Source organism: Sorex fumeus, unplaced genomic scaffold (genome assembly GCF_029834395.1).
Source record: "Sorex fumeus unplaced genomic scaffold, SorFum_2.1 ptg000099l, whole genome shotgun sequence".
Classification (NCBI taxonomy): domain Eukaryota; kingdom Metazoa; phylum Chordata; class Mammalia; order Eulipotyphla; family Soricidae; genus Sorex; species Sorex fumeus.
In genome coordinates, this window is record NW_026606156.1 from 1,089,065 (window position 1) to 1,103,291 (window position 14,227).

Consider the following 14,227-nt stretch of genomic DNA (forward strand, 5'->3'; position numbering starts at 1 on the left):
AAAGGAAGCAGGGCTAGATACAGGAAAGGCATGAGGAAGTAGGAAGTGGGCGTGGAACCCAGGGTTGGCGTCCGGTCAGGGCAATGGCTGGTCAAAGCAGGCCCTGAACAGGGTCAGGGAACTCTCTAAGTCAACGTTTCTCAATCCAGAAGGCCAGATGACCTCCCATGGGCCTCAATCCCCTCACCAGATATTCCGAGGGGCCATGGGTGAAAAGTCCTATAAATGGGGGCTATGGCAGGAGACTAGTGAGCTCGCAGGACAAAGGGACCACAAGAAAGTGACAACATCATCACGGGAGGATAACGTGATGAGGAAAGGTTGAGAAATACTGATTTTAGGGGCAGTGGCCAAGAGCGACATCTAAGCAAGGCTGACTCCATCTTAGGCCTAGAAACTGAGAAACGTGAGATTCCCGTGGCCTTTGACTTATACCTTTGCCCAGAGAATCCTCCTGTCTGTATCCCATTTTAAAGAACAAGACACTCAAGGTTCTTGTGGAAATAAAAGTCCGATTTCCCATGGAGTCAGGGGCTGAGACGTGACAGACATTGTTCTGCTTCCTGAGTGAGACTTGGTGGGTGGGGAAGAAAAAAATCCAACGTTCTCCCCCCTGATTTGTATGAGAAACTGGCTGTACTGGTTGGGTGCCACAGATGAAAGGGAAATCTGCATGTAGATGGACAAAGATGGAAAGGCAAAGATTGCTGAAGCAGGACTCGATTCTCTTTCCAAGGAGGACCAGCTGCCTGACAAAGCTCTGTCGCTTCTGCTATCAATAATGAATCTGGGATGGGGAGGTTTTATATGGGATTCAGGAAATGAGCCCTCTGCTTGGGTGACTCCTGGGATTTTATTGGTGACAAAAAAAAGAAAGGAAAAAGGAAAGAAGGGGGTGAGGTGTGTGTGTGTGTGTGTGTGTGTGTGTGTGTGTGTGTGTGTGCTCACAGACACAACACAAGAGACAGAGACAGCCAGTGCCATCAGAACTGAACCCCCTACAGTTGTCTGAACCCCCTATGGGCACCTGCAGGGCCAGAGTCCTTCCCAGTGATTCAGTAGGAAAAACACTTTCCACCCTAGGGCGGGAGAGAGGAGGCTTTTGGTGAGGAGGCAGAGTGCTCAGAACCTTTTTAGAATGATAAAAACACCATCACTGAAGCCTGATTAGGACAAAAAGGGACTCATTAAGCAGGCCGGGTCACAGAGTTGGGTCAGGAGGACTGTAATAGTACTGCCAAAGCATGTGATCAGAGAAATGGGGCTGCCAGGCGGCCAGTGGCCCTGGGGAATGCAACCAATTTCAGTTCTCTCTCCTGATCCGAAGCCCAATATTGCTTGGTGGGTTTATTTATTTATTTTTTTTAAACTGTGTGATAGAAAATAGGTTTTTTTTTTTCCAGAGTCTTTTTTTCTCTCCCTTTAAAAATCCAATCGTCAGTGGATTTACTCTTTCTAAAGCACCTGCTGGGATTATTTTGTACCATTGTGTCCAATCTAATCTAAAGAATAAGCTTCTTTTAAAAATAATTCACATTGTTGGGGTTTGCGAATGCATTGCCAGCTTGCCAGAGCCTTACACACAATCATGGAAAAGCTGGAACAATAGATCTTGTGAGTATTCTCCAGGGGTCTTGAGGGGCCTGAAGCAAGAAGGATGCTCAGGCCTCACTGTTGCAGACAGGCCGGCAGGCAGAAGTGTTTCCCACGGGACTGCTCCCATGGGGCACCCAAATTCAGCGCTTTCTGCCCTCGATCCGCTTGGCCGAGACTTTCTACCCTCTGGTCTCTAGAGCTATGGCGAGTATTTGAAAGACTATTCCTCTTTTCAGAAATACTTCCTCTCTTATTCCAACATTGTTGGAAATGACCAGTTTCTTTAAAACCACTGTTCAGAAGGGACCATCTATTTTTGACTTTAAAACCCTGGAAACACTTGTGTGTGTAAATGTATATGTAGGTGTGTATGAGTGTGTCTGTATATGTGCATGTATGAATGTGCATAACTGTGTGTGTGTTTCTGAGTGTGTATCTGAGTATGTCTAATTGTGTTTGTGTGCATCTGAGTATGTATAACTATACTCAAGTGTATCTCTGTGTGTGTCTAAGTGTGTGTAAATGTGTCTGTGTGTGTCTACGTGTAACTATATGTGTGTGTTTCTGAGTGTGTGTAAATGTGTCTGTTTGTCTGAGTATGTGTAACTGTATATATGTGTGTGTTTCTGAGTGTGTGTAACTGTATGTATGTATGATGTGCGTGTGTATTGGGGCCTTGTTTTCATTTCTGTGTGCATTTTCTTCCTGTACTTCCCATTGCCTCAGGCTTATAAAAACATCAAATTTCTCAGCGCATATTCCAGACATCAGTATTGATTGTTGCTTAGTTTCCTGGTACAGCCACAACCACTATTTTTAGAAACTGACTTTCTAGTCATTAAGAAAAACATCCTTGGCAGCTAACATTTTAGATCGCCTCTATGGCCACTATTCTCTTAGTAGTTCAAATGAAAAAATAGTATACTCGAACCATTAGTTAGAAATCTTAATCTTATTAAGAGATAAAACTGAGGCATTAAAATTTTGAAAGGTATATTTGAAGGAATTTGATTTGGACCAGGAAGCATCCAATTTGTATAGAACAAAAGCCTTTTATAGACAGAGCAGGAACAGAAGGTTGTATTTGGCAGGGAGGCAGGCTGGTTCCTGCAAGCTCACCTGCCCTCAGGTAGGCAGGGGGCTGGCAGTCAGATTACCTCTCTTTGATCAGAGGGGTCCTAATGGTCTGGCTTAGGGTTTTATTTTTGGGAGAGTTGAATTCTCAGTTTGGAGATGTGAGACTCAGCATGAAGGACTCCATTTTGGACTTGCTGTCTTGTTTTAAACCACCTTGAATGGCAACCTGTGAATTTAGTTTTTGTTTTCTTTTATAAAGAAAGAGTAAGATTGATTTTTTTCAATCTTTGTTTCTGGCAAAAGAATTTGATATTCTGGCCATTTATTTTTAGAGTCTAGAGAATTATTACTCTAATTGTAGACTTTTATATAAAAAGGTAGGCTTTTATATAAAAATGTAGACTTTTTATATGTATATAAAATTATTTCATTTTCTTAGACAATTATTTATAAAGGAGTATATAAAAAGTGATTTAGAATGTGTGTGTGAGTGTGTGTGAGTGTGAGTATGTGTGTGTGAGTGTGTGTGAGTGTGTGTAAGAGTGTGAGTGTGTGTGTGTGTTTATGTCTTAAGTCTGTGAATTAGAGGAGTCAAAAGATCTATGTTTGGCTTAACTTTTTCCATTTTCATCCTTTGATTTTTCCTAATTTTAAGATCTATGATCGATGCATGCTCAGATCTGCCAGATTGATTTGAGCTGCCTCTGGCTCCAGGGGACCCTGTACCTAATGAATGACCTCTTGAGCCATAGCACACTGCTCTGTGGAGCCTTCAGAAACTCAGCTCCTTGAGGAGTGAGACTGTGGACATTCCATGTTCATCTTCCCAGTGGTTGATTGATACATGGCAATCTCCTATTTTGTTGGCAAGGATACAAAAATGGTAGAATGAGTGTAGAAAATTGCCAATAAACATGTATCTACCCATTGCCCAGTGGTTTTGAGTATATCCCCAGGAGAAATGATTGTTTGTTTTTTTTTGAGATTTAAAAAAAAAATTTTTTTTTAAAAATTTTTATTAGTGAAACACCATGAGGTACAGTTGTAGATTTACAATTTTTTGTGCTTGGGTTTCTATTATGATTGTTTGGTTTCTAAAGGGACAAACACGTTCATGGCATCTATGTTCGTAATAGTTATAATTTGGAATATATTGGGTTATACTCCTCCAATGAACATACTCAATGAAAGTAATGAATTACTGTACTATGCAACAGTCTGGATAAAACTCACAAAGTCCAGTAAAAAAGTCAAACACTAAATGCTAAAACATTTGTGATAGGCAAATACTAATATATTGTTATAAAACAAGCAAATGAATCTACGATGTTAAAAGTCAAAGTAAGAGTAACCTTTACACAGGAGAGGATGATATGAATAATATGTCATGATCTTAAAGGAAAGTCTGAGAGTGCCAGTAATGTTTTATATTTTGATGCTGCTACCGGTTATATGTGAGTCTAAATTCGGAAACATGCATCCCGATATGGACCTGAGCCATAGCATAGTGGGTAGGGCATTTGCCTTGCACGCAGCCAATGTGGCGGAACTGAGTTCGATTCCTCCGCCCCTCTCGGAGAGCCCGGCAAGCTATCGAGAGTATCTCACCCGCACGGCAGAGCCTGGCAAGCTCCCCGTGACGTATTCAATATGCCAAACACAGTAACAACAAGTCTCGAAATGGAGACATTACTGGGCCTGCTCTAGCAAATTGATGAACAACGGGAGGAAAATGACAGTGACAGTGACAGCACCCAGATACACACGAACATTATGTACCTTGCTGCTGTTGTATGTTGGACCTTTATTAAAATGTTAATAAAGAAAAACAAATATTTAATAGAAAAATTATTTCTGGGAGTTGGTGGTTATTGGAAACTTTCATCTTACTATCAATATTTGTTTACAAAAAGTTCGTGAATCTGAATTTGATTTCCATTACTTCTAATTCAAATTTTTGGATTATATATGAGCGTATTAGTAATTTAAATCCATTCATATCTCTTTAGGTTCTATCTCAACTTTGTTACTGAAGAAGTGGATAATCCTGAAAAGTAGGTGGCCATTTTTATTCTGTACTATTTGTGATAAATAAATTGTAAGCCATAGAGTTGAAGATACAGCATTAAATAATTCAGTATAGGTTTATCAATTTTGTTATCATCATCATCACCATTATTCTCTTAGGAAGATGCAACTTATTTGATTTTATTATGATTAGATGGGAATAACTCCTGCATATTTTATATCTAGTACCAAATAATCTAGTAACCTAAAATTGAGGGGGAGAGATGATAGATGAATTTTAGGTAAATTATCACATAAAAATATGCATACAACTTAGCTTAAATTCTCTCAGAAGACCCTCACTATCCTGTAAGACATGAAATCAAATGGTTGATTATTTTTTAATCATATGTGTGAATTTTTCATAACTATCAAATTAAAGATAGTAATTTAACTAGTGAACAATTAATGATGAAAGCTTAGAAAACACTGCATAATATTGTAAAAATGGTAATTTTGGTTATTAGTTGATTGCTTTTAGTATTTGCTTTAACTTTTGATGAATAGATTATTGGATGATATTTTGTATGTTTCTAAAATGTACTAACTTAGAAAAGTGAACTTTGTGGCATAGGTATAAACATTTGACCTTGTTTGGGAGAAAACCTGATCCTTCATCTATAAGAGGAAAATTTAAAGAAGTCTTGCATAATATACAGAAAGAATTAAATAGTTGTTAAATTCACCCACCTTTTATTTAGTATACAGGATGAGTAATACTTAAATTCATTGTTTTCAAGATTTGATTGCTGAGTGAGCCAAGTATGTGAATAAATAAATGGAACATGATATAATTGATAACATAACCACTTCCTGAGTTTTGCCAGAGAGGGGAAAGGGGAAAAATGTTTAAGTCTATCAAAAGAGATATTCCCCAGGTGGGATATCTCTTTTGATAGACTTAAACATTTTTAAGTGATGAGTAGATGTTTCCTAGGCGAAAGTTAAAGGGAAGAGGAGAGAAGGAGGTGTAGAGTTTTTTCGAAGAAAGGGTACAAGAAGCAGAAGGCAGAGGGCGTGAGACTGGAATGGCATGGACAGTGGAGATAACACCCGTGAGCTGGCAATTCAAAGGAAGATAAACTGAGGAATTTGGGGGGCCACCAAGGTGGATCAGGAGAGAATAAGATGGTTGCTGAGGAGAGGTGGCCAAGTGCTAGTACCAAAGGCCAGCATGGTCGCTGTGGCTAATACACACACCAGCAATGAGGTTAATAGAGGTCATACTCTGCAAATATCTATTAATCTAAGTAAGGTAAAAGGTAAAGGTAAAGGCCCTCCCGTTGATCGTCGATTTGCTCGAGCGGGCCCAGTAACGTCTCCATTGGAGACTTTGTTGTTACTGTGTCTGGCATATCGAATACTCTCGGTAGCTTGCCGGGCTCTCCGAGAGGGGCGGAGGAATTGAACTCGGGTCGGCCATGTTGGCCGCTTGTAAGGCGAACGCCCTACCCGCTGTGCTATGTGGAGAATTATCTTGTTGAGAAGTATCACAGATTTAGGACAGTTTCACCCCATCATGCCTGGAGTTGGGGTAGAAGACATATTTATTCATTAGGAACTAGTTCTGTCTAGCATCATGTTGAAATGATAAGCTGCCGTATATGCCACACCCATTGTTTAGGAAGATAAGGAGGTTGCGTGTCTTTTTCACCTTTGAAACTGTTAATGCCTAAGAGGGAACGCAGGGAAAAGCTGGATCTTTCTTTAGATTTCATATTTCTATATTCTTCATGTTAGATTATACATTCTTTTACATTCTTTAGATCCTTAGATTTTATATTCTATTTATTCAATCTACATTGTGCGAAAGAGATCACTATGATTTTTAATATCCTAATTAAAAAAGTATTAAGGAGCTCATTTAATAAAAATTTGATATAGGACTTTCTTATGGAAAATCTAGCAAGTTATATATTGACCTATCAAATTTTATTATGTGGTATAAATATACCACATATAGATGGTGGTGGTAGGTATGTGGTATATCATTAGTTAAGTGTAGTTCACATTCTATATTATTGATTTATTGGATTTATTACCTATGCCCAGTGGTGCTTAGGGCATATTATTGGCTCTATCTCTGGCGCTGCTTAGGGGACTATATGCAATGTTGGGGATTGAACTCGGCTGGACCACAGGCAAGGCAAGTGCCTTAACCCTGTACTATTTCTTTGACCCCACGTGCTCTCTGAATGTTATGAAGCCACATGAGCACAGTTATAATTGCTATTAAAACTATTTACTATTAAAGAAATTACTATTGGTAATGAGAATCTTTTTAAACACTTCACTATTACTCCAACCTGGATTTTTAGTATGCCTCTATCTGGAATACCAGTCAAGGATTCTTTCTTTCTCTCTCTTGTTCTCTTTTCTTCTTAATTTTAAGGCTTTGCTTCACACATGGATAATGTCCATGATTTGGAACATACAAACATCAAACACCACCAAGCCATGATAATTAAGTCAGTAATTTTTTTGGTTCTTGCCAAAAATATTTTTTATTCCCCCAAATAATAATAATAATAATATTTTTCTCATTAAATTGTGGTAATAAATTAACATGTAGGGATACTTGGGTTAGTGGCCACCATTTTTAAATCCATATAATTGTTTTTACTGTTATTTTATCATTATGCTAGGAACAAAGTAAAATGTTACTCCTGTACAGTTTTCTTAGCTTCTGATATCCTTATCATTTCTCTTCCTTCAGTGTTTCATAAAGGAATGTAACACAATTATTTCACACTTTATTGAAGTCTGTTTTCCTTCTAAACCTCCAGTAGCTAAATTGCTACTTTTTTTTATGATCACCCCACTTGTGTACAGATTTTATTGGATTTTTCTATTTAGATAGAATAAGCTGAATTTTAAAGAAGAAATAGAAAATATAAAAGTTTTATGACAATTTAAAAGTAACTTTCAAATCAGATTTAAATGGATTATTAGCACTGGTTATATGGAATGAAATATTTTCATTGTTGAAAATCTTGATTTATTCAAATTTCTTTACAAATCTGAGATACTATCAGCTTGATGTTATGTTTTGAGATCATAAACTGAGGAACGTCTGGAGAGATGAGGTCAAGATAAGGTGAAAGTTCTCGAACTGAAGTTAAAGAAAGAAATCTCATATTTTTGTATTCTCTCTTACTAGCCACTTAGATATTTATATTTTAAATGCAGCTTTTAAAAAATATCTTGAGGTTTATTTCTTAGTCTAAGAATATGAAACATCCACAAAATCTCCTTAATGGAAACAAAAGGTTAAATTCATATTACAAATTTATCAACTAAGACAGGGTTGTAGCAATCTTTTCCTATCTCCATTTTAAAAGTAATCTTTCTGCTTTCTGTTGACAGTCAGTGTAGGTTTTTTAAAGCTAACTCTTATTTTTTTAAACACAGAAACTCCTTTGGATAAACATTTATCTGTTCTCAAAAAATATTAGAAACAGATGGTGAAGCTATGTGGCTCCCGTCCAGATGTGTAATTCATCTTATTTGGGTGGGAGACACTGTTCCAAACACCTTGAGGAACCAGGCAGAGTCGTGACAATCCCCCCTTGTGTGTGCTAGGCAGGATGAATGTTTTTCCCGAGCACTCACAGCACCCGTGTCCAGCTGAGACACACGGTGCACTGGAAGCAGCTGGTGAAACCTCCACGGTCCACACAGTATCTCCCACTATCCTCCACCAAGGCTTGAGAATTTTGCTAACCTGTGTCTTCATGGCCAAAGTGATCATTCGTTTAGATGCATGAAATGGTAATGTGATATAAGAGATGAAGAACAAAGACCCAGGGTTTCTCACTATCACCTTTGACTGTTCTTCAGAAATCATTGAGTCTCAGTGCAGGTCTTTCCAATACCCTCTCGTTACCCTGCAGAGTAACTTTGGAACTACTCTCATGAGCGTGACTTAGAGAACAGTGCTGGACAAGGTGGGGGGTGAATCAGCAGCTCGTGGCTTCTGTGAAGTCTCACTCACTCTCTCAAGCCCATAAAGTGTTAATCCTCAAGGGTTGGTGCAGTGTCTGTGTGTGGCATTCCATTTGTCTTGGTGGCAGTGTTCCTGAGTCTTCCTGCTGAGATGTTCTTCTCTAAGAGAAGATTCATAGAAGAAATTCCTTTAAGTGACATTTCACATTGCTATGTGAAAACATGGTGATAATCATTGAAATTTCATAATAATCTAACAATATGGCATTTAAATAATGACCCCTTGTGTGTGTGACTGACTCCATAAATGAATATATTGGAGCAGGAATTGCATTTTTCTGGAACGTGAATATACAAAGTTTGAACCATGAAGGGGATCAGGACCCAAGGAATAAGTGGCTTTCAAAATATCGTTTTCCTCCCTCACCCCCATGGAATTTGTGGATAGAATGATCGCTAATGTGGACATTTGTTTTGAACAATAATAGTATTTTTATTTGCAAATCTAATGAGTTTTGCCTTTATGACATTCCTTTTGTGGTGACTATGTGATCTATCATCGTTCAAAAAGTTACACAGTGCAAAGAACGTATCATTGAGATGTATAATGTTTGTGATCCAGCTCCAAGATTGATAAATCATGTCTTGTGTTGATGAGAGCCAAGAAATGAATTGCTTTTCTTTGACCTTGGGGGTCTGAGATTAGTTGGTTTGTCTATTAGACTTGTTCCAATGTTCTTCTCACTTCATTTATTCCTTCTGTTCTAAAGAGTTAGAAATAGTAGTCCTAGAGGAACTCAGTACAGCTCGACATCATCAGTCATTTTTGAAGAGCAGGTTATCAACATGCTATGAATAATCAACTGTAATAGAAGGTTTAAATAATCAGAGTGTCATGTTTAATTAATACTTTGCCTGCTTCCAATTTATATTAATTGATGCCTGAAAGTCATCACACCTTGAGCCAATGATAACTTACAAGAGACTTGGACTGGGAAGCATGCCCAGCGTCCTCGCAGGCGGTGTGACCCGTCTCAGGGGGTCAGGAACGGTCCCAAGAACTGTCACGCTCTGTGTTGGGTTCAGAGACCGCCTTTGGGGATCTTAGCATATGTGTTCATTTCTCTTCTTGACTTGTGTCAGGACAGGATAAAGGCGGTTATGAACAACATTCTTCTGCTTTGTGTCACCTGTTGCTTGTAGAGCATGAAAAGTGGTTGATCGGATGAAAAACACAGCAAAACTCCCACAAATTAAAACATCTTGTCGGAAGATTTGAATTTCATGATAAAATCTTGAGAATTATTCTATAGTCTTTTATCTTGCCTTTTTGGCATTTTAAGATGTTTTTGTTTTGTTTTGATTTGAAATGGGAGACAAATCTTCCACTAGCCGGGAGGCGTAAGTTCATAAATGATGAGAAAATTAGCCCATCATTTTATAAATTTTGAAAACTTTACAAGTTGCATAAACATAATAAACTCCTAATAGATATCTTAATTTATGGAAATTTTGTTATATTTATTTTAGATTTCTAACAGCGCTGTAGCACTATAGCACTGTTCTCCCGCTGTTCATCGATTTGCTAGAGTGGTCCCAGTAACGTCTCCATTGCGAGACTTGTTGTTACTGTGTTTGGCATATTGAACACGTCACGAGTAGCTTGCCAGGCTTGCTGCGTGGGCGAGATACTCTTGGAAGCTTGCTGGGCTCTTTGAGAGGGGCGGAGGAATCGAACCCGGCTCAGCTGGCCTGGTCACGTGCAAGGCTAACGCCCTACCTCTGTGCTATTGATTTCTACCAGCAGTCTCTAGAAAATAGCATCTAATGTCTTATCAATTATATGGGCCAATTATAGATATATTGAATTTGTGATTTTAATTAAAAAGCAGAATTTTTAGAATATTTCTAATTTTTTATTTGAAAAACTGCTCTGTTCTAAGGCACGTAAACTCATCTTCATAGAAAGCTAACTATAAGTATCTACAGAAAAATCTGGATTATTAATCGGAATTAATCTGCAGAAGTATTTGCTGGATGGATCTCTTTAAACTGCTGACCTCTTATCAACTTAATGTGTGAAATTCAATCTATGCCCAAGTTTACAAATATCTCTTTGGAGGTAGGAGGTATCTCTTTATGAATGACAGCAGGCATTGCTAGCATTACCTTGGCAGGTAACACTGTGTCTCTTTCCGTTGTTGAAAGAACTGACATCTAAATCAAAATCATGCCATTTCATGTCTTTCTTCTGGAAATACACATAAAGTTTAAAAAGAACATCATAAACTATTTTTTGCGCCAGTAGTATAGTTTTACTGGTTGGGCCACTGTGGTAAAAACGTCCTTCTTTGGCTAGATGTCACAGAGAAGAGATGACTCTATTCAGAAGACAAGGTCACCGAATTCCTCTGCTACGCTTTTGTTCCATCTAAACCTCTTCACTAATGGAACATGTGGTTGATGTACCCGAGGATCAAAATTCTTGCATTTCTCAGCTTCACATATGCATAAAAAATACATTTGGCTCAAACACAGCCTGTTCGTGGAAACTGAGGTGTCGGAGAAGTGGAGCAGAAATTATAGGATTATATGATAATATTTTATCAGGCTGTAATCAAAGAAGACAGATATTAATCCTTCAAGTGCTTTGTGGAAGCCATTTACATTTTGTTTTAATTTTAAGAATTCTCACCCCCGTGAGGCACAAAATTGAAGGTCAGTGATTTTACTGTTTTACGGCTTTTCCTATAAGTTGCTTTCAAATTGTGATTCTAATTGTTTTGAAGTTTAGATTTTGAGTCTGGAATGATAAACTCCTATGTAGGGACAATAACAGTGACTGATATGATTTTCCTTATGTTTCTGTACCTTTAAATCATCGCCCAAAAAGAGGTCACACAGGGTCTCAAGATTAAAAGGGATTCTTGGTAGTTGGGGGAGGGGGGAGGTGCATCTAATTTAATTTTCTGCCAGAATATCAAATTGACTTTAGTATCTCCTTGAACACAAATAATTCATATGAAGTAAAATGAAGGACTAAACTAGGACATCCTGAACTAGACTAATCCTGCTCTTCCAGTTTATCCAGGTTATACTCTGTTGATTGCTTGAAGTTTGGTAAATTATTCGTTGGGTGGCATCAGTCCAACTGGTCAGATATCTTTTCTTTGATGATTGTGGTGGTGAGCAACACAGCCCGCAGAGCTCAAGGGAAAGCTGCGGTGCTGATTATTGAACCCAGGTCTGCATACAAAACCTGTGTCCAGCCTGTTGAGCTCTCTCTCCAGTGCTGGCCAGCTACCTTGACTACAACAAGTATTATCCCCCAGGATAAATTAAATAAAATATATTCAGAACCAGAATGTTCTCCATTAGGGGTTGGGGGGATTACACCCAGTGGTGGTCGAGGCTTATATCTGGCCCTGCCTTCAGGGATCATTGCTACAGGGGTTTGGGGTGCCATATGCATTTCTAAAGATCCAACCAGGTTGGGTTGCATCAAGGCAAGGGCCTTACCGGCTGTACCATCTCCCTGGCTCAGAATCAGAATGGTCTTATCTGCAAGAATATAAAAAAGGTAAAGGTAAAGGCCCTCCCGTTGATCATCGATTTGCTCGAGCGGGCCCAGTAATGTCTCCATTGGAGACTTTGTTGTTACTGTGTCTGGCATATCGAATACGTCATGGGGAGCTTGCCAGGCTCTGCCGTGCGGGCGAGATATTCTCGGTAGCTTGCAGGGCTCTCCGAGAGGGGCGGAGGAATCGAACTCGGGTCGGCCATGTTGGCTGCGTGCAAGGCAAATGCCCTACCGCTGTGCTATCGCTCCTTCCTTTAAATTCAAAGTCCTCTTCATCATTCTCCTTTACACCCCCACTCCCCATGTCTGGGTTTGGAGGTTCATGCTTGGACCACAGGAAGCTCACCATGAAAGATTTCCTTCTGGTTTCTACTTGGTACAAAAATTCTCTGACTTGTTCTTTAATTCGTGACCCACCAGGTGTCACTCTTTCAGAGTGAGGGTGATTTTAAATCCTCCCCCACAGAATCACATCCCATGTAGTTTCTTAGGGTTGAGACAAGCTTTTTATTGTGTTCATACTTGTCATGTGCAGAAATCATCTCAATAATTTTTGTCTCAACTCAACTTATCCATCTACTCAAGGAAATGAGCATGTTCTGAACTTGGATGGTCGCATGATGAAACCATATTAACATTGTAAACATCTGAAATAAACCATGGGGTATTGCTACTTCGCTGAAAGGAAAGCTTCCTTTCACGTCTAGCAACTACTAAAAAGACTTCCTTGCTAAATCTTTGAAAATCACACTGGTTCAGGACATCAGAATTCTAGTCCCGTCTCCTCTTAACTAGCTGTGTGACCTTGGGCAGACCTCTAAATTGCTTCTGAATCTTTGTTTACCACTTTGAAATGGAGGGTAATAATCCCTATATTATAGTTCTCCTGGGGTTGTGAGGATAAAATATGTGAAATTCAAAAATGTTAATGAGCTCGACAAGTAATATATAAATACCAGCTGCAACCAAAACCTATATTCTTCAAATATTAGAATATTTCATAATCTTTGGGAAAAATGAGAAGATTAGCATAATTGTTTTATGAACGAGGTACCTTTTCTACACACATGACCTATTAATCAGCTTGAACAGTTGTTCTGCACCATCAGCAATGTGCCCAGTTATTAGTAGTTCAAAGCTTCCAAAGATGATGAGAACTGCTTTTTATTTAATCGCCTCCAACTCCCTCAGGTAGTATCACACTCACGCATCAACATCAGAATGAATGTCTTGGCACGTTTTGTTTCCTTCTGAAGCAAATCTCTGCCCACACCCATGCCGCCTTTGCTTTTGGCTGATGGTGCTGATATCATGGGTGTTATTTTGTATTTCCACTGAAGTTGCCTATTTTTAGATTCTCCATCTTACCAAGAAACTCTGACAAACAAGATCTTGATCTTGATGGGCAGATATCTTGTGTTTGACTTTTAGTTCCAGAAAAGAAGCAATAGAATTGGTAATGAACAGGAGAACACAGAGAGTCTGTTGACCTCCCAATGATTTCTGTGGGGTTTTGCCTGCCTCAACCATTCTTCAGCACGTTTGTTTCTGAGTGTGGGTGGAGGGAGGAGGAGGCTGCGATGTGAAGGGCCGGGTCTCCATTCCCAAGGTTGGGACGTGACTCAATAACCAGTGTGCAAGCAGGGTTGGGTATGTTGCAGGCTTTTGGTATGTATGAAGCAATGATTGGGGACCATGATCCAGGCGATGGGTTCAACAGATTTTCTTTCTGTGTCATGATGAGAGTTTAAAGAGAGCTGTAATGAGAACAGTTCAATCATTTATATTTATTTTGAATAAAAACAAGAATTGAAAAACTCCATTGTCACCTAAACTACTTAAACCATTGATAGAGACACACAAGGTGACAAAGCATGTGACAGAAAATGCTGGCAGGTGGCACCATAATTTCTATATCTTCCCAACCCAAATCTATAAAATAAACTGCATCGAGCTAAGAGA

At 39.0% G+C, this 14,227-nt stretch overlaps 1 protein-coding gene across 1 annotated transcript in view; it reads left to right on the top strand.

Moving 5' to 3' along the window:
• Positions 1 to 14,227, top strand: part of SLC7A11 (solute carrier family 7 member 11) — an 80,401-nt gene that overhangs the window by 24,754 nt on the left and 41,420 nt on the right. Inside the window, exon 6 of the mRNA XM_056134499.1 lies at positions 4,683 to 4,727. Within this exon, the coding sequence (XP_055990474.1) occupies positions 4,683 to 4,727 (45 nt within the window). The remainder of the gene's footprint in view (positions 1 to 4,682; positions 4,728 to 14,227) is intronic.